The sequence below is a fragment of the Pristiophorus japonicus genome, chromosome 3 (genome assembly GCF_044704955.1).
Source record: "Pristiophorus japonicus isolate sPriJap1 chromosome 3, sPriJap1.hap1, whole genome shotgun sequence".
In the NCBI taxonomy this organism is placed as follows: Eukaryota; Metazoa; Chordata; class Chondrichthyes; family Pristiophoridae; genus Pristiophorus; species Pristiophorus japonicus.
This window is the reverse complement of record NC_091979.1, coordinates 112,671,744-112,699,033: the sequence shown is the minus strand read 5'-3', so window position 1 is coordinate 112,699,033 and position 27,290 is coordinate 112,671,744. Positions and strand designations below refer to the sequence as shown.

The window sequence follows — 27,290 nt, the reverse complement described above, 5'->3', positions numbered from 1 at the left end:
GAAAGCAGGAAAGGGGTACTGAGGTGAATGATCAGCCATGATCTTATTGAATGATGGTGCAGGCTCAAAGGGCCAAATGGCCTACTCCTGCATCTATTTTCTATGTTTCTATGTAATTCCATTCACTATCTGTTTCCTTGACTGAAAATTTGCCTCAGCACCCCATAGTTAGGAATGGGGAAATTAATCGGGCTCCCTCCCCTAGTTGCTATCCAGCAATCCCAGATGAAAACACGATTAGGCTCAGCTGTGATACTCCCCCCCCCCCCCCCCCCCCCCCCCACAATCAAACTCCTCCCCAAACTTCATTATCACAACTCGTGCATGAATAATGGATGCTTGGGCAAGGCACCAGAGGCCAAGCCAGCATCAATGGAATTGCATCCAAGCAAGGAACCAATGGCTTTGTGTGCTGGAAAGAGAAAATAAACCAATGAAAGTAAAACCGTGGGGGAAATGTCCATTTTGTAAAATATATTTTTAAGAATTTTCTTTCTTGACAATTAATTTACACAAAATTACTAGATTAATTTTAAATTCAACAAAAGTTGAAGCTGTTAGCTATTTCTGCAGTCTTCCACAGTCACAGTTCAGAGAGTTTACTGCAAAGAAACTGAGTGACTGCAGAATGTAGATATCCAACCTTACGAATCAGCAAAAATGAATTCAGAGTCATGCCCAGCTATAATGAATAGAAACCTGTTGTTTGTAATTGATACATGATCACAAAGATCTTTACATATTTGGCTGTGCATTAGCTTTGTTCCTGTGTCCAGGCATAATTGCTTAGTTACTGCATTACTGAGGCAAACTATTAGTTCTCAATTAAGATCTGAGAATTAAACAAAAGTTTAAAAAAATAAGTTTTATTTGATGGCTGGGGAGTCTAGAACTAGAGGTCACAGTCTCAGAATAAGGGATCGATCATTTAGGACTGGATGAGGAGAAATATCTTCACTCAAACGATTATGAACCTTTGGAATTTTGTACCCCAGAAAACTGGATGCTCGGTTGTTGCATATATTCAAGACAGAGATCAATATATTTTTTAATACTAAAGTAATCAATGGATATGGAGATAGGACGGGAAAGTGGATTTGAGGCAGATCAGCCATGATCTTATTGAATGGTGGAGCAGGCTCAACAGGCTGAATGGCCTATTCCTGCTCTTATTTATGTTTTTATGAACCATATTTGTTTCTGATGGCTAAAATATAGAAATCGCGCTCTATTCAAACCATAAATTATGCACTGATTTCCCTTCAGCAATGGCAGGTTCTTTATCAAGTGCTGTGGTATGGTTAAATGTGAATGAAAAAGGATTAATATGCTCTTGCACAAAACCTGGCTATAATTTCACATGGCATGATTGGCAAAGTTCTTTAGTCTTTGTCAATGCTATTTGTGTGATTCATGTTCAGTACTACTAAGTTTTTAAATTCCGAGCAATGCTAGATATTTTTGCCATCAATTCAGTATTCATTCAGTTGACTACCTCCAGCATTTTCAATATTTGTTAATTTAGATAGAAATTCAAAATTGAAGAGCTACATGATGCATTGCATTAATATAAAAACACAGCAACTGTTAGAAAGTTGTTGGAGAACATACTATGTAGGTTATATTAATATATTGATAAAATATTACAGTAGTATTAAATGCGTTCATATATCAATGATATATGGCCACCTCTTCCTAAAGTTACTGTCCAAGTGCAGTTTAGTTTTATTGTTTTGAAGTGCAGCATTCTGACATATGCTTTATATCAGTGCAACAGGACATCGAGAATCAGCATGTGTTGAGTGAAAGGAAGACCAAATGGTTTGTGAAGGCTGCCATTACTGAGAGTTAGGATTCAGCAGCAGTTTGTCGTAAACAGGCAGCCCAGCTTTGTCCGCCAGGTGACTATTTAAAAGAGGGTTTGCCCCATGTTGTAGGATAGATTATTATGTAGCTAATAAAAATGAGTTCTTGCTTTGTCTGGGAACTAAGTTGTAAAAACTATTTGTAATTTTAGAAGATTTGAAATAATTACTGAACAGTGCAGATGGAAGTAGATGTATGAAGAAGAGTAGGTTTATCACTAAATGATTTGTCATGGTCAGTTAAATTCTGTGAATATCCAGTGACTGAACTGATTTGGTAATTCATAAGCAACGGTTCGGGGTAGTTTTTAAATCATAAAATTAATTTGTTGTTTTTCATTTCCCCTCCCCCCAATACTGCTCCTTGACATCTTCGATAGGGTGAGAAACTTGATTTAAATTAACCCCCTGCTTCAGCTTTTGTGTGGGGGAAAAAAAACTGCACAACTCTGATTTCCCTTCAGCAATGGCAGGTTTATGAAGTGCTATAGACTGGTCAAAAGTGAATCAAGAGGAGGTTAATATGTTCTTGTGGGGAATCTGACTACATGCACTGCACACTGTCACTGGGCTGCCACTGCAGTTTATATTGGGCATTTGCTATAAATTTTACAGACATTTAGGGCAAATGTAAATTTTCAGCTACCAATGTTTTAACATTTTTAATGCATCCTTGTTTTCTGGAATAAGTCACCAGTTCTATCTCCTTTCACCCTGTTTTCTGATTACTTGAAATGATGGGTCTAGCAGGCTCACTGCATCATGTACTGGTGATCAGGCTGCAGATGAGCGGAAACTCTGCTGTAATCTGATCAGTTCACTCACTGCAAAATGGCCACCCTAATAGGAAGCATGAGTACTACTTGTAGTTGACATGTCTTGTAATTGTGTGCTTGGTAGAATTGCTAATGTTGTAATTCGGCCAATGCCAAATTAAGGTTTACAGCTTTTAAAATGAATAAAGCTTTCACAGTTAAGTGAAAGTCATATTCTTTATTTTGAATAAAAAATGTAACTGCATTTGCTTGAAGTACCACCGTATTTGTTGAGCCTTCTTTGATAACTTTTTACATTGCAATTGTAGGTTGATCTCCTTTCAAGAGTTTCTGGCATTTGAATCTGTTCTCTGTTCTCCTGATGCCATGTTTATGGTGGCTTTTCAACTGTTTGACAAGAATGGCAATGGAGAGGTGACATTTGGTAAGCACTGTATGATGTAGTATAAACAACATACTAAATTCAATTACTGTAAATTACAAATGGAATGTTTTCCACAGTAACTTCACTTGCAGGTAGGTTATCACCAGTGCTTTAGAATCTTTTTAATTGCAACTGTTCGAGCTAATCACTTGGACATTCAGTTAGTAGGTAGTGCAAACTGAATAACTAAACACAATGCACTAAAAGCTCTAATACCTTGTATTTGGAGAATTTCTTGGAGTAAAGGCTCAGTGTTTATTAAAGATGCACCAACTTGAGTAGCTGTTTCAAAACTTTAAAGAAGCAGTCATGGACTATAGTTATAATCAAACCCTTCATTCTTACCAAGGTACTCTTTACTCTATCAAACAATTAACTATCTTTGTTGAATGCAGTTGTGGCTGATATTTGCAATTAATATACATGGCGACTTAGGTTGTCTGCCACAGAGTGGTAAGCAGTGGAACATCCTATTTGTTCCATGATTGAAGATCTCCCTGATACAACTGCTGAAGCTGTGAGTGAATTGTGTAGGTAATCACTAATTGAATACACTGCCTATTTCACCATTTCGTTCCCATTGGTCATTCTGTTCTGAGTGTGTGGTAATTGTGCTAGTTCTTAAAACTGTTTATTTTTCATAAATAAGTCTGCTTTAATTAAGATTTACTTGTACTACTTTCAATTTAGTATACTGTATTTGCTGCTCATGATGTGGTCCCCTCTACATTGGGGAGACCAAATGCAGATTGGGTGACTGCTTTTCGGAACACCCCCGTTCAGTAAGCGTGACCTCATGCTTCCGGTCACCTGTCACTTTAATTCCTCACTCCCACTCTGATATCTCCATCCTCTGACTCCTGCACTGTTCCAATGAAGCTCAACACAAGCTTGAGGAACAGCACCTCATATTTTGTTTAGGCACTTTACAGCCTTCTGGACTCAACAATTTCAGACCTTAACCTCTGCCAATATTTTGCTCTGATGTTTTTTTTTCTCTCTCTGTTTCCTATGGCAGCTGGTAATTATCCTGCCATTCACACCCTATCCAAACGAATCTTTTTCTAATCTTCTGCTATTACCATCTCAAGTCAGCCCATCATCCCTTTAGTGTCTCTAATCTCTCCTGTCTTCCACCCTATCACAGACCTTCCATTTTGTTCTTTCCTCCCCTCCCCTTTCAGTGTTCCTCAAGAATTTGTTCATTTTGAACATTTGCCAGTTCTGACCAAGGGTCATCGACCCGAGACGTTAACTCGGTTTCTCTCCACAGATGCTGCCTGACCCGCTGAGATTTCCGTCATTTTCTGTTTTTATTATTAATTAAGATTGTGGCTAGTAACAATTTAGTCAATTGCAATTTTTTTGAAGGTGGACAAGGCTGGGGGATGTGCAACGGGGGGAGTACATAGAGCAAAATAGTTCAACGGTGCAAAGTGTTTTGCTTTAGAAGCGTCCAACAACAAAAAAGGTGTGGGAGTAAATGAGTGCAGTAAAATGAGCTGAATTGTTAATCCAAGACCTTGGTTTGTTTAAAAATTGCTGCTAGTCGAGCACTATTAGAATGTAATAGATTCACTGAGGCTAAGGCTGATCTTGGGCCAAGTCTGTTGCTGTGCTGCTGTGGTGTTGCAGCATTCTGCAGCTGCTGGAGAAGGGTTTATGGGTTCAGTCAAAGCAAGATAAAAAGAACAGAAAATAGATACACTGATGACAAAGTACAGTGTCTGCTGCTGGTTGAGTCAGTTGGCTGACCTGTCCTTTTCAATTGGTAAACAAAAAGAGGGCTGCCTTCGTCCGTTGTGATTTGTTACTATTTTGTGAATATGATGCTTGTGCCAAATGGTGATGTGTGATGTAAACTTTGGACTATGTGATACTAGGAATTGTGACAAAAGTGGCAGATGAAAGACTTTTAAAATATTGCTTTGATTTTCTGTTGAATTAAGTTTTTAGTAATTAGTTCCTGGAAAATATTTAAATACTGTTTTCCTTCGAGCGGGCAAGGAAGTGGACCTGAGTCCATGATCGTATTAAATGGTAGAGCAGATTCGAGAGGCCATATGACCTACCCCTGCTCCTATTTCTTATGTTCTTATGTAAATAAGTTAACATTTTCCACACTATCTCTGTCTCCCAGGAATGGTAAACAGATGGCTGCTTTAATTGCCATTTATTTTTACTTTGAAACCTCAGTTAGCATTTGGGGGGTGTTCAAGATTAGGTGTATTGTAGAATTGGAAATTTTATAGCACTGGAAGTGGAGTTTCTGAGTGATTCCTGGGTCTGACAGCAGTGGGTGAGATTGTCCCAGATTTTTTACGGTGAGTACAGGTGAGAGAGGGCTGTTTAGGGGTCTAGGAACACTAGGTGGAAATCCTGGGACCATTTGGAAGGAGATACCAAGATTTATTAATACTGGAAAGTTATGGGATCTGGGAGAATTGAAGTGGGGAAGGTACTGTTATTTCAGCACTGGGTAGGAGGGTTGTAGGAAGTGGCAGGACTGTGAAGGGTTTCTGGCTCTGGAGCGGAGAGATTCTGTCAAACTTGGGTGGTGGGGGCATGGTAGCACTGGGGTGTAGAAGTCTGCGATGCAGAGGGAAGCTCTCAGGTTATGGTAACACTGGTATATGGGAGGTTCCTCGGGTTTACAAACATTAGGGATTACTTGGGAGGGAGAGAAGGGTGGGAGGGTGGGGTGGGGTGCTGGGCTGGTGACAGCAGGGTGAGGAGGTGACAATGTCTGAAGCATTGGTGGGGGGATTTTGTTGTGCCAGAACTGCTGAAGGTTTAACTCCTGGGATTGTGAGTACAGGTGAGAGAGGGCTGTTTAGGGGTCTAGGAACACTAGGTGGAAATCCTGGGACCATTTGGAAGGAGATACCAAGATTTATTAATACTGGGGCCAGAAGCTACTGAGGTAGACCTTGTCTATGTCAGACCTGCAGACCATTGGTGGCGGGAGTGAGGGGGAGGGGGGAGGGGGGGGGAGAGAATTTTTGGTATTTTTATTTTTGGCTCCTAAGTGCAAATCAATTATATTAAAAAAAATATGATGTGGAAATTTGCCACAGTAAATGTGACATTACAAAAGCGCTCACTTCCTATTTGAATCACTTTTGCCTGGAGTATAGTTGCAGTTGGCTTGAGGATACTTTGGACTGGGTATGGAACAAGTTTCAGAGGCCAACTAAACTTGGCATTTTATAACCCCTAGACATGAATTTTGGAAATCCAATCCAGTTCCTATGGGTTGAAATTTCATCATCTTTCCACCCATTTACCGACCATTTACCGCCGGCGGTAAATTCATCACTGATTACCACCGAAATACCGCTGATTATCTGATTATTTGCCGGCTGAAAAAAAAATACCATCGGCCTTATTTTTTAACCGTTTTTATGACGTCAATTGGGATGCAACTCCAAAATACCGCTGAAAATTACCACCGGTGGTAAATTCATCAATACCACCATTTTTACCACTGGCCTAAAATACCTGTTCGGACCCAGCGGTAACCACGCCATTAAAAATAAAACGGAGCTCCAGTTCATTCCATATGAGAGAAGGCTGAGTTTTACAGTTAGCTTTATGACACCTTTGTGAGTTCATAGTTCGATTGTAATGCTATTTGAGGACATTTAAAGGAATGGGGCCTAAAAAATCTCTGCCAATATTGCTGACTACTTATCTTATGTAGAACAGAGCTGGAAGAAGAACATTATGAACCTATAAAAGAGCTCACGGACTAAGGAGAGGAGGCCTTTACCCCCAACGACTTTTCAGGAAGAAGCACTCATACCTGCACCTGTCTGAGCCACAGTGCCTTAGAAGGCTGCGCTTTCAAAAAGAGGTGGTCAGAGATATGCCAGCTCATTAAGGCAGACCTGCAGCCCACCAGCACCAACAGGACTGCACTGACTGTCGTGGTCAAGGTGACTGTGGCACTTGACTTCTATGCCTCCGGCTCCTTTCAGGCATCAGCTGGGGACATATGCTGCATCTCTCAGCATGCTACACATCACTGCATTCACCAGGTGACTGCTACACTGTACGCATGCAGGATGGACTTTATAAACTTCCCAAAGACAAGGGAGGCACAGTGAGAGGGCTGTGGGTTTTGCACGAATTGTTGGCTTCCCCAAGGTTCAGGGTGCTATTGACTATGCACATCGCCCTGTGAGCACCTTTAGATAATCCACAGGTTTACCGAAACCGAAAGGGATTCCACTCCCTGAACGTACAGGTCGTCTGCGACCATACGCAGTGCATCATGGCAGTCAGTGCCCAGTTTCCAGGGAGCATCCATGATGCTTTCATCTTGCGTGAGAGCACTGTCTCTGACGTGTCAGCCACAAGGTCACAGCTGGATGCTGGGAGACAAAGATTACAGCCTCGCCACCTGGCTCATGACCCCCCTCCGGAACCTTCAGACAGAAGCCGAGCATCGCTACAGTGACAGCCATATAGCCACACGCAACATCGTCGAAAAGACAATTGGAGTGCTCAAGCTGTGCTTCCGATGTCTGGACCATTCTGGAGGCAGCCTGCAATATCACCCTGAGCAGGTCGCTGAGTTCATTGTGGTGTGCTGCAACTACACAACTTAGTCATCATGAGGGGACAGGAAATGTCACTGGGGACTGCAGGACCACCTCAGAAGGGAGGGGATAAGGAGGAGGAAGGGGAAGCCTGGCGATGAACCCATGCCAACACCCCCACCGCAGTGGAGACCTCGAGGAGCTAACACCATTGCAAAAGTCTTACGTCAGCAGCTTATAAATCAGTGCTTTGGTTGAACAGTGAGAGTTACGTTTCACCTTTGCCTTCCCACTGTATCCCACCATGTGAACTATTACTCCTCTTATTCTAAAAATGCGACACTGTACAAGAATAGTTAAGTTGAACAAAACGATTTATAAAAAGTTAAATGTAAAACTTGAAAATTTTGAAAACATTTTAAATAAATAATTCTTCCAATTAAAATTATTTTTTGTATATTCAACAAGAACAATAGATTAACAATATAAAACACAACAACTACAGCAGCAACAACAAAGGCAACAGCCAACACCCCTGCCCCTGGCACCTTCTTTCATTGTATTTATTTACACATACAAGTTGAAGAAGTTGTACTGTAGTTGTCATCATTTATTCAGCAAGTTGGACTGGCCGCCACCCCTGACTAGGTCTGAGGACTTCATTTGCAGGATAGCCTAGGACCTCTACGAGGACAAGCTAATTTTGTTGTTTCAGTCAGCCGGTAAACTCTACGAGTTCCGACTCATGATGACGTTCAGTGGTGAGAACCAAGGGTTTACAATACACTAAGTACACCAACCGCTGATATGCCCAGTGTGTCATTGCAATGTTCAATGGCGACCAAATACGAGACGGGTACCCCATCGTCGTGTGCCGCAGCTCCAAGAAAAATGAGCTGTGTGTGGCAGGCAGAGAATGGAGGTGCTGAAGGCGCTGACGGAGGGAGTGACGATGAACAAGAATAAGATGACAATTCTTGCCAGTGTACAAAAATCACCGATTAAAGATGAATCACCGATGATGAATAAGAACAAGAACAAAAATAAGCAAGAGCACGATGACAATGCTTGCCTTTGTCAAGTATGAAAATTACCTGTGGCTCAGTGAAGAGATGGCATATGGCCTTCTAGTCTCTGGGTGCGTTGCTGCACACCACTCGGTCCTGCAGCCTTGGAGGCGGAGGCGGGGATCCTTTGGAACGTTTTAAATAAATAATTCTTTGATTTAAAATTATTTTTTGTATATTCAACATGAGCAATATAAAAACATAACTATAAAACCAACAACAAAGACAACAGCCAACAGCTCCCCACTCTTCTTAGGCGCTCAAGGATGACTTGCTTCCACATCAAGAAGGGATGAGTTCACCGGTGTTTCAATGAAGGACCTGATATTCCAGTTCCCAAACTACATGTTGAAGGGTGGAAGATGCCTGTGCACGGATTTTTTGAACTTGTGGTGGCCGTTGCACACTGGCCACCACACAGGCTTGACAGAGCTAGGTCTTGGTCCAGTGGCGAGGATTAACCAAGACGACTGGAGACCAACTCTGCTGCACGGACCTAGTGCGCGCACACATCGCAGTGTGGGCTGGCCCGTGCTGCCCTAGAGCCCTTGTCTCTTCTGCGCCCTGAACTCAGCCTCTCCTGGGCCCCAATCACGTCGCTCCATGATCATTTGCCGCTCCTGCACCCTGACCTCGCCGCTCCTGCTGTACCTACCCATGCTCCAATTACTGACCTGGATTATGGTAATGTCCAATCCAGTTGCCCTCTTCACTGCCATCGCCCTCTTGCACGAGCTTGCACTGCTCTCTGTAGTGGTATGCCGCCACGCTGTCCAAGGACCGCTTGCCTTTTATGGCCCCGACCTGCCACTGGTGTTTAATCGCAGGTCCCCCGCTGCACCTATTTTAACTGCGTCCACCTCTCCCTCCACCTCCGCCTTTCCCTCCTGATCTTAGGCCCCCCACCCCCCTCCCCCTTTCTTCCCGCCACCACTACCTCTAGCTGCATTGGGACCGGGACGTTGTGCAGCAAGGCATCCAGAGTGCTGCTGTGGTGGGAGATAGACACTGACGACACCATGTGTGGATCACCTAGAGAAGCTCGGTGTATGGAAGGACCGGCTTCTGAGCGGGGAGGCTGTTGTTCTTCCTCCCCGCTCACGGGTGCTGTTGGTCTGGGCGGTATGACACTGGGGTCTGCGGTGCCAACATTCAAGACCATCAATTCCCACCGCCTCGGTGCATTCCTGGCTCGCAGCAACAACAAGGGACAGGTTTGCTTCTTGTCTGGCTGATAGCGCGATGATGTTGCAGGAAATTCCATCATGGAGTAGCTCGCGACCAAGTGCGATGCTATCCCTTGACGGTCCCAACATGTCCAGGTTAGCGCCTGCCTGTCTGTCAGCAGCAGACCGGCTTTGACAACTCCATCTCCGCAGAGGTTGCATATGGCCTTCTAGTCTCTGGTTGCATTACTACACACCACTCGGTCCTGCAGCATCTGAGGCAGGGGAACCTTGGAATGTGGATCCCTCCGAGGGAGTAGTGGTCCCAGCTAAAATATGTGCTGACTCGTCCAACCCCACCATTCCCACCTCTCCCTCCACCAACAACTCCTCCGCCACCACCTCCACCCTCACTGACTCTAACAACGCCCATCCCCTCCATAGGGTCCTCTTGGCACTCCTCATCCAACTCTTCCTTTTCCTCCTCGGTGACCCAAGTGCAAAGGTATGAGTTGGAGGTGGAGCCTTCCGTGGTGGAATGGCGGCTCTTCATCTGGAAATAGAAAACAACATCCGAGTGGTTAGCAGCAGGGGAGGGGGCCGGATGACATGAGTACAGTCACATTGCACAGGCTTATTTGAAGGACCACCACTACTGCATTATATGTGGTCGAAGGACACTACATGAAATTACCCTAACCCGAGTCCACGGACACTACATGCCATTACATTACATGACCCCAGCATTATATTACATGACCCCAACACAGCCTGGGGATTTTGCAGGACTTGTCCTCAGCTGAAGTCGTCTGATCACGGGGAGCTGTTCTGTTGTGGGCACCTATCTGCCACACATTCCTCCACCTCTGATAATGGTTGGATGCTGGGTGGACCACCCCCATGTGTCGCTGCTCGGCACGATTGTGAACCAGTTTCTTCTGCAAAAATGAAAATAGCAATGCTTAACCGAATTGCCCTTCTGCTCTTGTGTCACACACACATAGCCATCAAAGCACTTGTAACATACTGTGTGTATTTAATACAATCCTTTGTTTAATATCCCATTAAGCTGCAAGTGGTTCATAAGGAAGACATCGGAGTGTAGAAACATCTTTTAGCATCTCAGAAAGCCATCTTAATAAGATCATTCATGGCAAATAAGGTGCAACACTAAGCCTACCTACATCATGTGTCAGATTTACATTGTAAGTAATCGAGGAGTGCATGAATAAAAATATTGCACTCACTCACGGACGCACAAAGTTCATTCCACCTCTTCCTGCACTGCTGGGGGACCTGGTGGATGTGATCTGCCGAAGACACGTCCTCAGATATGGCAGTCCCGATTCTCCTGCCTTCAGCTGGGGGGGGGGCGGGTGGGGGTGGAGAGGTTTGCTCGTCCACCCCGAAACAATTGTCCCCATCTGGCCTCCACTGCTGCCAACAGTGCATCTTGGGCATCCAGGCTGAATTTCCACGTCCTCTGCCTCCCTAATTCTGCTTGCTGCATTTTTATACTTTTATTTTTTTCTCTCTCCTTATGTCGCCTATTAGCCACTTTTATCTGTTTTTATATCTCTCGATCTCCTATAGTTGTGCCTCCTATTCTTTTTGCAGTACCTCTCTCTCTCTCTCTCCAAAATGGTGCTCTGCGCATGCGAGGGCGACCTCTGACATGAATCACGGGGAGAAAAAAATTGGGAGAGGAAAAAATAACGCGCATGCGCAGAATGTCCATTCCTTTTCAGCACCAAAAGAACCAGTCTCGCACGACTAAAAATACCACCACCGGTCAACTTTTGACCAAACGGCATTCAGTCACAGCGGTATTTCGGTGGTTTTAAAAAAAAAACCCGATCTATAAAACCTCCGAAATAACACCGAAAAGCCAGTGCTAGTGGTATTTCATGAAAATGCAGCCCTATGTGTATTTGGAAAAAGGATAAAAATTGCCCTTTTTTAAATAGACTGAATGTTGCAAGCTCGATGTTGTTAGCCCCCAGGACTGGAAAAAGTACAGGCCATTGCTGGGGAAATTTTATGCAGAGATCTTGAGCACTATATGACCAACTAACTATATGCGTTTAGTGATTTTTTTCTGGAATTGTCTTAAGATTTTCATGTGTGTATATTATAAATGTTATTTCAAAGTGTGTACACTTGAAATTGGAAGTTGAATACAGTGAAGAAAATATTTGTGAAACTGGTTAGTTTTTGTTTCTTGCTGGTTCATGAATGATTGCTTTTATGCCAGTTGAAGAGATGAATTGCTTGGTTTACTGCTGGTTACTTGTTTATTGATGCTTTTTATTTATTCTTTGGAGTACTAGGATAATGATGGGAGCATTGAGGAGGGCATTGTTGAGTATAGGAGTACTGGAAGGGAATCTCATGGTTGGGAACTTGGAAGGAAAGCACTGTAATGAATTTAAAGTCAGTTCCCTGGTTGTCAGAAATGTGATGATGGAAGAATTTGTCGGTATGGTAATTTGGGCATGTCATTGGCTAAGGGATAGGAGGCATAGAGTAGTGGTGAATGGATGTTTCTCTGCCTGGAGAGAACTATTGCAGTGAGATCCCCCAGCGGTCGATATTAAGACTGTTGCTTATATATAAATGACCTGGACTTTGGTATAGGCAGTACAATTTTGAAGTTTGCAGATGATAAAAAAAACTGGCAATATAGTAAATAGTGAGCAGGATAGTAGCAGACTTCAGTAGCAGACATAGACAGACTGGCAAAATGGGCAGACACATGGTAGATGCAGTTTAATGTGATTAATTTGAAGTGATGCACTTTGGGAGGAACAACCAGGAGAGGCAGTATAATCTTAAATTATACTATTTTGAGGGGAATGTAAGAGCAGAGGGATCTGGCCATGCATATTCACATCTTTGAAGGTAGAAGGACAAGGAAGTTTTGCTAAACCTTTACAAATCATTGGTTAGGCCTCAGCCGGTGTATGGTGTATCTTTCTGGGCACCATACTTTAGAAAGAATGTCAAAGCTTGGAGAGGGTACAGAAATAGTTTACCTGGATGATACCAGTGATGCGGGAGTTCAGATATGTGGAGAGATTGGAGAAGCTAGGATTGCTCTCCTTTGAGAGGCAATGGTTAAGGGGAGACCTTGTAGAGGTATTCAAAATTATGACTGGTTTTGATAGAGCGAGTGGGGAGAAACACTTGGCTCTGGCAAGTGGGTCAATAGCCAGACGTCCCAGATTTAAAATAATTGCCAATAGAACTGGAGGGAATGAGAATTCTTTTTACACAGAGGATGGTTAAGATCTGGAAGGCACGACCTGAAAGAGTGGTGGAAGCGGATTCCATAGGAAGTTTTAAAAGGCAATTGGGCAATTGGACATGTTCTTGAAGAGGACTAATTTGCAGGCTTATGGGGAAAAAGCTCGGGTCAGTACAGCCACGATGAGCCGAATGCCGCCTCCTGTCTTGTAAGATTCTGCGTGGCAGTTGGAAAGGCATGGGTTGGTCAGAGTGAAAGGTAGTGAGAGGGAGGGAGGAGAGTGAAAAGGTATGGGAATGTACGTTTTCATTAATTTCCGACTGAGAAGATTTAAAAAAGGAAAGGACTTCGTTATCCATTGGGGTGGAAGTTTTTTTTATCATCTGCAAACTTCAAAATTGCACTGCCTATACCCAAGTCCAGGTCATCCCTTAGCCAATTACGTGCCCAAATTACCACACCCCGACAAATTCTTCCATCACCACGTTCCTGACCGCAAGCCGGGAACTGACTTTAAATTCTTTACAGTGCTTTCCTCCCTCTTTCCCACTGTTTCCAACCATGGGATTCCCTTTCAGTATTCCTATACCCAACAATGCCCTCCTCAATTCTCCTATCAATATTATCCTAGTGCTCCAACACCAAAGAATAAATAAAAAAAACACCATTAAATAAGTATCCAGCAGTAAACTAAGCAATTAAACTCTTCAACTGGCATAAAAAGCAATCATTCATGAACCAGCAAGAAACAAAAACTAACCAGTATCTCACGTTTTCTTCAGCTTCCAATTTCAGGTGTACACACTTGGAAATTGTTGTGTATCTGTAAAGCATGCACTCCCATGTTCCACCACCAGGGATCGCATCCCCTGAAGTCCCAAGGGATCCCAGCATCCCTTGGGAGCACTGTATATAAACCGGCCCCCAAGGCCTGTTCCTCACTCTGGAGTGCCTTAATAAAGACTGAGGCGAGGACTGGGAAGCTTATGTCGAACGGCGAGACCAGTACTTAGTAGCCAACGAGCTGGATGGAGAAGGAAGCGCTGCAAAAAGGAGAGCGGTCCTCCTCTCGGTCTGCGGGGCACTGACCTACAGTCTCATGAAGAATCTTCTGGCTCCGGTGAAACCCACAAATAAGTCGTATGAGGAGCTGTGTACACTGGTTCGGGAGCATATTAACCCGAGGGAGAGCGTGCTGATGGCGAGGTATCGGTTGTACACGTGCCAGCGATCTGAAGGTCAGGAAGTGATGAGCTACGTCGCCGAGCTAAGGTAACTTGCAGGACAATGTGAGTTTGATGGCTACCTGGAGCAGATGCTCAGAGACTTTTTTGTACTGGACATTGGCCACGAAACCATCCTATGAAAACTTTTGACTGTAGAGACACCGACCCTCAGTAAGGCCATTGCGATAGAACAGGCATTTATGTCCACCAGTGATAACACCAAACAAATCTCTCAGCACACAAGTGCTAACAATGTTCATAAATTAACTGGAACTGTGTTTGCAAGCAGAAATGTACAGGGCAGAAATCACGAGCCTGCAACTGCCAGCAGGCCTCGGGTGACCCAGATGACTCAGAGTCCGCAACAAAGGATGAATGCAAGGCAATTCACACCTTGGCATTATGGAGGCTTCCATTCAGCCTATTCATGCCGCTTCAAAGGGTATGTTTGCAAGAACTGTGGAACAATGGGGCATCTCCAATGAGCTTGCAGACGAGCTGAAAGCTCTGCAAAACCTGCAAAACGTGGCAGAGGAAGATCGGTCCATGATGGATCAAAGCAATTTCGAGCCTCAGAGGAGGCAGATGCTGAAGTACACGGGGTGCACACATTTTCGACGAAATGTCCACCTATAATGCTAAATGTAAAATTGAATGGCTTACCCGTAGCCATGGAACTGGACATTGGCGCTAGCCAATCCATCATGAGTAAAAAGATGTTTGACAGGCTGTGGTGCAACAAGGCACTCAGACCAGCCTTGAGCCCCATCCACACGAAACTGAGAATGTACACCAAAGAGCTTATCACTGTCCTGGGCAGCGCCATGGTCAAGGTCACCTACGAGGGCACGGTGCACGAACTGCCACTCTGGATTGTCCCAGGCGATAGCCCCACACTGCTTGGAAGGAGCTGGCTGGGCAAAATCTGCTGGAACTGGGATGACATCCGAGCGCTATCACATATCGATGAGGCCTCGTGTACCCAGGTTCTTAACAAATTTCCTTCCCTTTTTGAGCTAGGCATTGGAAATTTTTCCGGGGCGAAGGTGCGAATCCACTTGGTCCCAGAGGCACGACCCATTCACCACAAGGTGCGAGCGGTACCTCACATGATGAGGGAGAGAGTGGAAATTGAGCTGGACAGGCTGCAACACGAGGGCATCATCTCCCCAGTGGAATTCAGCAAGTGGGCCAGCACGATTGTTCCAGTATTCAAAAGTGATCGCACGGTCAGGATATGCGGCGATTATAAAGTAACTATTAATCGTTTCTCGCTACAGGACCAATACCCGCTACCTAAGGCAGACGACCTATTTGCGACGCTGGCAGGAGACACGACATTCACCAAGCTCGATCTGACTTCAGCCTACATGACGCAGGAGCTGGAGGAGTCTTCGAAGGGCCTCACCTGCATCAATACGCACAAGGGACTGTTCATCTACAACAGATACCCGTTTGGAATTCGGTCGGCTGCAGCGATCTTCCAGAGAAACATGGAGAGCCTACTCAAGTCGGTACCACGCACGGTGGTTTTTCAAGACGACGTATTGGTCATGGGTCGGGACACCGTCGAGCGCCCACAAAACCTGGAGGTCCTCCAGCGACTGGATCGCGTAGGGCTGCGGCTGAAGAGGTCGAAATGCGTCTTCATGGCAACAGAAATAGAGGTTTTGGGGAGAAAGATCGCGGCCGCCGGCATTCGGCCCACAGACGCCAAGACAGAGGCTATCAGGAACGCGCCCAGACCACAGAACATCACGGAGCTGCGGTCGTTCCTGGGACTCCTCGACTATTTTGGTAACTTTCAACCAAGGTTAAGCACCCTCTTAGAGCCCCTATATGTGTTATTGCGTAAAGGTGAGAACTGGGTATGGGGAAAAAAACAAGGAATTTCTTTTGAGAAAGCTAGAAACATTTTATGCTCCAACAAGCTGCTTGTATTGTATAACCCATGTAAAAGACTTATGCTAGCATGTGATGTGTCGTCATACGGAGTCGGGTGTGTATTACAACAAGCTAACGTTGCGGGGAAGTTGCAACCTGTTGCCTATGCCTCCAGGAGCTTGTCCAAGGCCGAGAGGGCCTACAGCATAATTGAAAGAGGCATTAGCGTGTGTGTTCGGTGTAAAGAAAATGCATCAGTACCTGTTTGGCCTCAAATTTGAGCTGGAAATCGATCACAAGCCCCTCATATCCCTGTTCGCTGAAAACACGGGGATAAATACTCATGCCTCAGCCCGCATACAAAGGTGGGCACTTGCGCTATCAGCGTATAACTATACCATCCGCCACAGGCCAGGCACCGAGAACTGTGCGGATGCTCTTGGTCTGCTACCATTGCCCACCTGCAAACTTGGCGCAGCCTGCAAACTTGTTGATGGTGGCGCAGCCCGCAGACTTGTTGATGGTCATGGAAGCGTTTGAAAATGATAAATCACCTGTCATGGCCCGTCAGATTAGGACTTGGACCAGCCAAGATTCTCTGTTGTCCTCAGTAAAAAAAAACTGTGTACTACTTGGGAGCTGGATCAGCATCCCCCTTGAAATGCAAGAGCTAATCAAGCCGTTCCAGCGGCAAAAGGACGAGTTGTCCATTCAGGCAGACTGCCTGTTGTGGGGTAACCACGTAGTGCTACCCAAAAAGGGCAGGGAGACGTTCATTTCGGATCTCCACAGCACACACCCGGGTATAATAATGATGAAAGCGATAGCCAGATCCCACGTGGCCCGGTATTGACTCTGACTTAGAGTCCTGTGTACGGCAATGAAACGTGTGTGCTCAGTTGAGCAACACGCCCAGAGAGGCACCACTAAGATTGTGGTCCTGGCCCTCCAGGCCATGGTCGAGGATCCATGTCGACTATGCGGGCCCGTTTCTCAGTAAAATGTTCCTGGTGGTGGTGGATGCTTTTTCAAAATGGATTGAATGTGAAATAATGTCGGGAAGCACCGCCACCGCCACCATTGAAAGCCTGAGGGCCATGTTTGCCACCCACGGCCTGCCTGTCATACTGGTCAGTGACAACGGGCCATGTTTCACCAGTGCCGAATTTAAAGAATTCATGACCCGCAATGGGATCAAACATGTCACCTCGGCCCCGTTTAAACCAGCCTCCAATGGGCAGGCAGAGCGGCCAGTACAAACAATCGAACAGAGTCTTAAATGAGTCACAGAAGGCTCACTCCAAGCCCGCTTGTCCCGAGTACTGCTCAGCTACCGCACGAGACCCCACTTGCTCAGAGGGGTGCCCCTGGTTGAGCTACTCTTGAAAAGGACACTTAAAACCAGACTCTTGCTGGTTCACCCCAATGTGCATGATCAGGTAGAGAGCAGGCGGCAGCAACAAAATGTAAACGATGGTCGCGCCACTGTGTCATGGGAAATTGATCTGAATGACCCTGTGTATGTGCTAAACTATGGACATGGTCCCAAATGGATCGCAGCAACGGTGATGGCTAAAGAAGGGAGTAAGGTGTTTGTAGTCAAACTAGACAATGGACAAATTTGCAGAAAGCACTTGGACCAAACGAGGCTGCGGTTCACAGACTGCCCTGAACAACCCACAGCAGACACCACCTTTTTCGAGCCCACAACACACACCCAAAGGATCAACGACACCACCCCTGACCAGGAAATTGAACCCATCACGCCCAACAGCCCAGCAAGGCCAGGCTCACCCAGCAGCACTGCAGGGCCAACAACACGCCAGCCCAATGAGGGCATAGCCAACACACCAGAACAGACATTTGTACCGAGGCGGTCCACCAAGGAAAGAAAGGCTCCCGACCGCCTCACCTTGTAAATAGTTTTCACTTTGACTTTGGGGAGGGAGTGATGTGTACCTGCATGCACGCCCATGTTCCACAACCAGGGAGCGCATCCCCTGAAGTGCCAAGGGATCCCAGCATCTGTTGGGGGCACTGTATATAAGCCGGCCCTCAAGGCCTGTTCCTCACTCTAGAGTTTCTTAATAAAGACTGAGGTCACTGTTACTTTAACCTCCCTGTGTGTAGTCTCATCTGTGTTAGGTACACAATAGAAATAACATTTATAATATACACACATGAAAATGTTAAGACAATTCCAGAAAAAAAAAATCACTAAACGCATACATAGGGCCCAAGTTTCGGGCCGCGCCTAGAACGGCGCAGCCCCGACCTGGACGCCCGTTTTTTGCGTCAGAAAATGCGCCTAAAAAATACTCACCGATTCTCCGGCTCCCTGCAGGTCCTCTGGAGCTGGGCGTGGCGCAGCACGAGCTGTGGGGGGGGCGGAGCCAGGTCCCTGCGCTGAAAACAGTGCCGGGACCTCTGCACAGGCACCCTACAGTGGGCGCGCATGTGCAGTAGCTCCAGGCGCCCAAAACTGTGTGGGAGGGGCCCGAAGCACGCAGCCCCTAGCCCTGGCCGAATGGCCTCACTGGGGCTGCGTGGATCAGGCTGCACCTCCCACGCCCAGCTCCTGCTTCCACCCGACCCGACTCTCCGACCCCCTGCACCCAGACCCGACCCTGCCCCCGGGACCCGCCCCCCCGTTCGCCTCTTTCCCCCCCCCCCCCGACACGCCCCCCTCACTCCCTGCCCTCGACCCCTGGACCCGACCCGACTCGACTCGACTCCCGCTTCCACTCCATCCCCCGGCCACCTACCTTTAAATCCGGTGCTAGGGGCAGGCCCTGCCCGAAGTCTTGGGCCTGGTCTGTTAAGCCTCCCTCTACTCTCTCCTCCCTCCCTTCTCCCCCTCCCCCTCCCTCCCTCCCCCTGTGTCAGAAACACAGACACTGACAGACAGAGGGTGAGAGACACACACACAGAGATAGAGACACTGGGGCGCGGGGGGCCGTCCCATCCCAGCACACTGTTGGAGGGCTCCCGGTGCTGCAGTCGGTAAGTAGAAAATGTTTTGTTTTATTGATTTTTAAATTTTTTTAATTTTTAATTTATTTTCTTTTGATTGATTTATTGATGATGGCTCTTTATTTGTAAAATTGAAGTGTTTAATGTTTGTAAACTTCACTTTAAAAACCCCCCATTTCAGGCACCTGATTTGTAACCTACGCCTGATTTTCTAAGTGTAGGCAAGGTTTTTCTGAGCGTACAAAAATCTACACTTACTCCATTCTAAGTTTGTTTGGAGTAAGTTTTCACTGCCTAAACTTTCAAAATGGGCGTAAGTGGCCGGACACTCCCCCTTTTGAAAAAGAAAATCTGTTCCAAACTGAAACTGTTCTAACTGACTAGAGCTGGAGCAAACTAAATGTGGAGAATTGCAATTTCTAAGATACTCCATTCTAAACCAGTTGCTCCAAAAAAACAGTAGCAATTCAGGTCGAAACTTGGCCCCATAGAAAATAGGTGCAGGAGTAGGCTATTTGTCCTATTGAGCCTGCATCACCATTCAATATGATCATGGCTGATCATGCAACTTCAGTACCCCATTCCTGCTTTCTCTCCATACCCGTTGATCCCTTTAGCCGTAAGGGCCACATCTAACTCCCTTTTGAATATATCTAATGAACTGGCCTCAAACTTTCTGTGGTAGAGAATTCCACAGATTCACAATTCTCTGAATGACGAAGTTTCTCCTCATCTTGGTCCTAAATGGCTTACCCCTTATCCTTAGACTGACCCCTGGTTCTGGACTTCCCCAACATCGACAACATTCTTCCTGCATCTAACCTGCCCAATCCCGTCAGAATTTTATATGTTTCAATGAGATCCCCTTTCATTCATCTAAATTTCAGTGAATATATGCCTAGTTGATCCAGTCTTTCTTCATATGTCAGTCCTACCATCCTGGGAATCAGTTGGGTGAACCTTCGCTGCACTCCCTCAATAGCAAGAATGTCCTTCCTCAGATTAGGAGACCAAAACTGTACACAATATTCAAGGTGTGGCCTCACCAAGGCCCTGTACAACTGCAGTAAGACCTCCCTGCTCCTATACTCAAATCCTCTCGCTATGAAGGCCAACATGCCATTTGCCGCCTTCACCGCCTGCTGTACCTGCATGCCAACTTTCAATGACTGATGTACCATGACACCCAGGTCTCGTTGTACCTCCCCTTTTCTCTAATCTGTCACCATTCAGATAATCTGTCTTCCTGTTTTTGCCACCAAAGTGAATAACCTCACATTTATCTACATTATACTGCATCTGCCATGCATTTGCCCACTTGCCGAACCTGTCCACATCACCCTGCAGCCTCTTAGCATCCTCCTCACAGCTCACACTGCCACCCAGCTTTGTGTCATCTGCAAACTTGGAGATATTACATTCAATTACTTTGTCTAAATCATTAATGTATATTGTAAATAGCTAGGGTCCCAGCACTGAGCCTTGCGGTACCCCACTAGTCACTGCCTGCCATTCTGAAAAGGACCCGTTTATTCCTAGTCTTTGCTTTCTGTCTGCCAACCAGTTCTCTATCCACGTCAATACATTACCCCCAATACCATGTGCTTTTAATTTTGCACACTAATCTCTTGTGTGGGACCTTGTCAAAAGCCTTTTGAAAGTCCAAATACACCACATCCACTGGTTCACCCTTGTCCACTCTATTAGTTGCATCTTCAAAAAATTCGAGAAGATTTGTCAAGCATGATTTCCCTTTCATAATTCCATGCTGATTTGGACCAATCCTGCCACTGCTTTCCAAGTGCGCTGCTATTGCATCTTCAATAATTGATTCCAACATTATCCCCGATGTTTGGCTAACCGGTCTATAATTCCCTGTTTTCTCTCTCTCGCTCCTTTTTTAAAAACTGGTGTTACATTAGCTACCCTCCAATCCATAGGAACTGATCCAGAGTCTATAGAATGTTAGAAAATGACCACCAATGCATCCACTATTTCTAGGGCCACTTCCTTAAGTACTCTGGGATGCAGACTATCAGGTCCTGGGGATTTATCGGCCTTCATAAGAACATAAGAATTAGGAACAGGAGTAGGCCATCTAGCCCCTCGAGCCTGCTCCGCCATTCAATAAGATCATGGCTGATCTGGTCGTGGACTCCGCTCCACTTACCCGCCCTCTCCCCGTAACCCTTAATTCCCTTATTGGTTAAAAATCTATCTATCTTTGACTTGAAAATATTCAATGAGCTAGCCTCAACTGCTTCCTTGGGCAGAGAATTCCACAGATTCACAACCCTCTGGGAGAAGAAATTCTTTCTCAACTCGGTTTTAAATTGGTTCCTCCGTATTTTGAGGCTGTGCCCCCTAGTTCTAGTCTCCCCGACCAGTGGAAACAACCTCTCTGCCTCTATCTTGTCTATCCCTTTCATGATTTTAAATGTTTCTATAAGATCACCCCTCATCCTTCTGAACTCCAAGGAGTAAAGACCCAGTCTACTCAATCTATCATCATAAGGTAACCCCCTCATTTCTGGAATCAGCCTAGTGAATCGTCTCTGTACCCCTTCCAAAGCTAGTATATCCTTCCTTAAGTAAGGTGACCAAAACTGCACGCAGTACTCCAGGTGCGGCATTACCAATACCTTATACAGTTGCAGCAAGATCTCCCTGCTTTTGTACTCCATCCCTCTCGCAATGAAGGCCAACATTCCATTTACCTTCCTGATTACCTGCTGCACCTGCAAACTAACCTTTTGGGATTCATGCACAAGGACCCCCAGGTCCCTCTGCACCACAGCATGTTGTAATTTCTCCCCATTCAAATAATATTCCCTTTTACTGTTTTTTTTTTCCCCAAGGTGGATGACCTCACATTTTCCGACATTGTATTCCATCTGCCAAATCTTAGCCCATTCGCTTAACCTATCTAAATCTCTTTGCAGCCTCTCTCTGTGTCCTCTACACAACCCGCTTTCCCACTAATCTTTGTGTCATCTGCAAATTTTGTTACACTACACTCTGTCCCCTCTTCCAGGTCATCTATGTATATTGTAAACAGTTGTGGTCCCAGCACCGATCCCTGTGGCACACCACTAACCACCGATTTCCAACCCGAAAAGGACCCATTTATCCCGACTCTCAGCTTTCTGTTAGCCAGCCAATTCTCGATCCATGCTAATACATTTCCTCTGACTCCGCGTACCTTTATCTTCTGCATTAACCTTTTGTGTGGCACCTTATCGAATGCCTTTTGGAAATTTAAATATACCACATCCATCGGTACACCTCTCCACCATGCTCGTTATATCCTCAAAGAATTCTAGTAAATTGGTTAAACATGATTTCCCCTTCATGAATCCATGTTGCGTCTGCTTGATTGCACTATTCCTATCTAGATGTCCCGCTATCTCTTCCTTAATGATAGCTTCAAGCATTTTCCCCACTACAGATGTTAAACTAACCGGCCTATAGTTACCTGCCTTTTGCCTGCCCCCTTTTTTAAACAGAGGTGTTACATTAGCTGCTTTCCAATCCGCTGGTACCTCCCCAGAGTCCAGAGAATTTTGGAATTCAATCCCATCAATTTTCCGAACACAATTTCCTGACTAATGAGGATTTCCTTCAGTTCCTCCTTCTCGCTAGACCCTCGGTCCCCTAGTATGTCCGGAAGGTTATTTGTCTTTTCCTTCGTGAAGACCGAACTGAAGTATTTGTTCAGTTGGTCTGCCATTTCTTTGTTCCCCATTATAAATTCACCTGATTCTGACTGCAAGGGACCTACATTTTTCTTCACTAATCCTTTTTCTCTTCACATATCGATAGAAGCTTTTGCATTCAGTTTTTATGTTCCCTGCAAGCTTACTCTCATACTCTACTTCCCCCTCTCCTAAATAAACCCTTTGTCCTCCTCTGCCGAATTCTAAATTTCTCCCAGTCCTCTGGTTTGCTGCTTTTTCTGGCCAATTTATATGCTTCTTCCTTGGGTTTAACACTATCCCTAATTTCCCTTGTTAGCCACAGTTGGGCCACCTTCCCCATTTTATTTTTATGCTAGACAGGGATGTACAATTGTTGAAGTTTATCCATGTGATCTTTAAATGTCTGCCATTGCCTATCTACCATCAACCCTTTAAGTATCATTCACCAGTCTATCCTAGCCAATTCATGTCTCATACCATCGAAGTTACCTTTAAGTTCAGAACCCTAATCTCTTGAATTAACTGTCACTCTCCATCTTAATGAAGAATTTTACCATATTATGGTCGCTCTTCCCCAAGGGGCCTCGCAAGATTGCTAATTAATCCTCTCATTACACAACATCCAGTCTAGGATGGCCAGCTCTCTAGTTGGTTCCTCGACATATTGGTCTGGAAAACCATCCCTTATACACTCCCTCCTCCACTGTATTGCTACCAGTTTGGTTAGCCCAATCTATATGTAGATTAAAGTCACCCATGATAACTGCTGTACCCTTATTGCATGCATCCCTAATTTCCTGTTTGATGCCATCCCCATCCTCATTACTGCTGTTTGGTGGTCTGTACACAACTCCCACTAGCGTTTTCTGCCGTTTGGTATTCCGTACCTCTACCCATACAGATTCCACATCAACCAAGCTAATGTCCTTCCTTACTATTGCGTTAATCTCCTGTTTAACCTGCAACACTACCCCACCTCATTTTCCTTTTAATCTATCTTTCCTGAATAATGACTCCCCTTGGATGATGAGTTCCCAGCCTTGGTCACTCTGATCCATGTCTCCGTAATCCCAATTACATCATATCCATTAACGGCTATCTGTGCAGTTAATTCATCCACCTTATTATGAATGCTCCTCGCATTGAGACACAGAGCCTTCAGGCTTGTTTTTTTGATACTCTTTTTTTTTGTCCTTTTAGAATTATGTTGTAATGTGGCCATTTTTGATTTTTGCCTTTGATTTCTCTGCCCTCCACTTTTCCTTTATCTCCTTTCTGCCTTTTGCTTCTGCCCCCCATTTTACTTCCCTCTGTCTCCCTGCATAGGTTCCCATCCCCCTGCCATATTAGTTTAAACCCTCCCCAACATCACTAGCAAACACTACCCCTCGGACAGTTGGTCATACAGTGCTCAAGATCTCTGCATAAAATTTCCCCAGCAATGGCCTGTACTTTTTCCAGTCCTGGGGGCTAACAACAACAAGCTTGCAACATTCAGTCTATTTAAAAAGAGCAATTTTGATCCTTTTTTCAAATACACATAGGGCTGGATTTTCATGAAATACCGCTACCGCTGGCTTTTCGGTGTTATTTTGGTTGTCTTGGAATGGTAGTTCAAAGCAATAGATTAAATCTGTGCAAATAGCAATGGAGAGCCATCGGTCAAGAAGATTGATTTTAGAAGTTCTGGGGTAGATTGTGCTGTTGAGACCAATGCCTTGGAGATGGAGCTGGGTGGATTCATCAGGAGTTAAATATAATAGTAAATTTTTAAGTGGTACGCAAGCGTGATAGAAAAGTTTGCAAGAAGTAATTGTGACATACGGAGCAGGCTCGAGGAGCAGTATGGCCTCTGCTCGTTTTTCTTATGTATGCATGATGCACTACTTTTAATATATAGATAGATAACATAATTTTACAAGATAAACATTATTCCGCTAGAAATAATGTTGCATGCATAAAAGTCCAAATTTGCACTCCACTGTTTGTTTTCCAGTGGTCTGCTTGTAACTTGGGGGCCTGGGGATCAGTTTTTATATTTGTCTAGAGCTCCACTTCTTCCTGCTATTGTTGTCGTTTAATTCTTAATCATGCTTGTCATTGGGACTTTACTGTGCCTTCCTCTTTTTTGTGCGTTTATTCTGTGAATTTACCATGTTGTTTGGACTGTTATAATTTAAGTTATTTGTTTACAACTTTTCCTGCCGTTTTGAAACCAGTCCGGTTGATCCGACTTTGGACATCTCTGGACATAATGCTTATGCATTGTTTCATAACATTTGAGTTTTTAACTTTTTTTCTTTGTTTTGATGTGGTAGCTTCTGTTCTTTTGGACTTATTTTTGTTTCCATACTGGAGAATTTCAAATTTAGTCCAGTTCTGACGTTGGGAACCTTCTGTGCATGTGCTGCTCCTTTGTGCTGTTGGTCTGCACTGCACTAGAATTACAAAATTGGCTCTTGTATTTTTAGACATTCGTACCATTAACTTTCTATTAAGATTATAGGAAAAATGATAACACTGTTGAAGTAATAACGTGATTGCTCTCAGTATTTTGAAACTCTGGTATAATGTCTCAAAGCATTCATTTAGAAGTGTCGTCCTCCTTTCACCTTTTGTTCTTGTGCTAGTGCAATTATAATTTTTATTTTTAAATTCAGTTTGTTTTGAAAAAGTGCAGTTAAAGAATATTAGTTTTCTAATCTAGTGGTAGAACTGTAACGTGGCAAAATGTTTGCTGATTTTGGGGATTTTAACCATTCAATTATTTGTTTTAGCACTTAGCTTTTCTTTTTATAAATACAGTCATTGGTGTGGTAAGGCCCTTGACAGATATGTTGTCATCATTAAATCGTGCCTAAACATTTTGTCACTTTAAAAAAAAAAGTAATAAATGTGATTATTTAGCGTCATTCTTAAATTTAGTTATGATCTTTTTAAAATTATTTTTAGAAAATGTCAAAGAGATCTTCAGCCAGACAATTATTCACCATCATATCCCTTTCAACTGGGATTGTGAGTTTATTCGGCTGCACTTTGGCTTCGACAGGAAAAAGAATCTCTGCTATTCCGAATTTACGCAGTTTTTGCAGGCAAGTTATCATCTCTACAAAAACCTCTTGCACGACAGCCAGGGATAGAGAGAATCATTTGATCATCCCACTTATCTTCACAGCACTAAATTGTCTTCTATCTGCTTGGCCTAATTGTATTACATAAATATTTTGTTTTTTAATCATACAAGATAAGTAACAAAAATGTTTGCAGTGATTTCTCTTGTTTAAGATGGTTAAATATTGATGTACCTTTTGCCTGTGATGTGCATTTTATCATTTTTAAATTCTGTTGTAAATGAGATATTTTCAAATTTTATTTACCCCTTTTAAAAAGTAGAAAAATACAATGCTATTTCGATAGTGGCTTGAATTTCATGTTTTAAGCCGAAAGTTAGAGCTCCAGGATAGAGAGAGGGTAAAAAAAAAAGGAGGGGGGTGACAGTATTGATTAAAGAAACAATTACAGCTGTGCGAAGGGATGATATGTTAGAAGGGTCATCAAATGAGGCCATATGGGTTGAATGAAAGAACAAAAAAGGGGCGATCACACTACTGAGAGTGTACTATTGACCCCCAAGCAGTCAGAAGGAGATACAAGAATAAATATGTGGGCAAATTGCTACGAAGTGCAAATACTATAGAGCTGCAATAGTGAGGGATTCCAACTATCCTAATATTAACTGGGATAAAGGTAGTGTGAATGATACAGAGGGTGCAGAATTCCTAAAATACATTCAGGAGAACTTCTGTAGCCTGTATGTAGCAAGCCCAACAAGGAAGGGGGCAGTTCTGGATTTGGTTTTGGGGAATGAAGAGGGGCAGGTGGAAGGGATGTCAGTGGGAGAGCATTTTGGTGCTATTTATCATAATTCAGTAAGATTTATGGTAGTTATGGAAAAGGACAAGGGAGACCAGGAATAAAAGTTCTCAACTGGGGTAAAGCCAATTTTGCTGAGTTGAGATGGAATTTGACCAAAGTGGACCAGAAACAGCTATTTGATAGTAAATCAGTGTCAGAGTAGTGGGAGGCATTCAAGGAGGAGATCCTGAAGGTACAAAGCAAGTATGTTCTCTTTTATAATAAAAAAAAAAGCGTGGGTCTAACAAATCGAGAGCCCCATGGATGTCGAGGGACAATAGAGTAAGATAAAGAAAAAAAGGGATGCTTATGACAGATACCTGGAACTCTCGCTGCAGAAACTCTAGAGGAGTATAACAAGTGCAGGGGTGCAATTAAAAAAGATATCAGGAAAGCAAAGAGAGAGCATGAAAGAATGTTGGCAAGTAAAATCAGGGAAAATGCAAAGATATTTTATAAATACATTCAGAGCAGAGAATAACGAGAGAAGGAGTGGGGCCTATTA

The 27,290-nt window shown here is 44.3% G+C and overlaps 1 protein-coding gene across 1 annotated transcript in view; it reads left to right on the top strand.

Annotated features, from left to right (window-relative positions):
• LOC139254271 (electrogenic aspartate/glutamate antiporter SLC25A12, mitochondrial-like) overlaps window positions 1-27,290 on the top strand; it is a 169,748-nt gene that overhangs the window by 39,578 nt on the left and 102,880 nt on the right. The window contains exons 4-5 of the mRNA XM_070873658.1: window positions 2,950-3,065; window positions 25,823-25,962. Of these exons, the coding sequence (XP_070729759.1) occupies window positions 2,950-3,065; window positions 25,823-25,962 (256 nt within the window). The remainder of the gene's footprint in view (window positions 1-2,949; window positions 3,066-25,822; window positions 25,963-27,290) is intronic.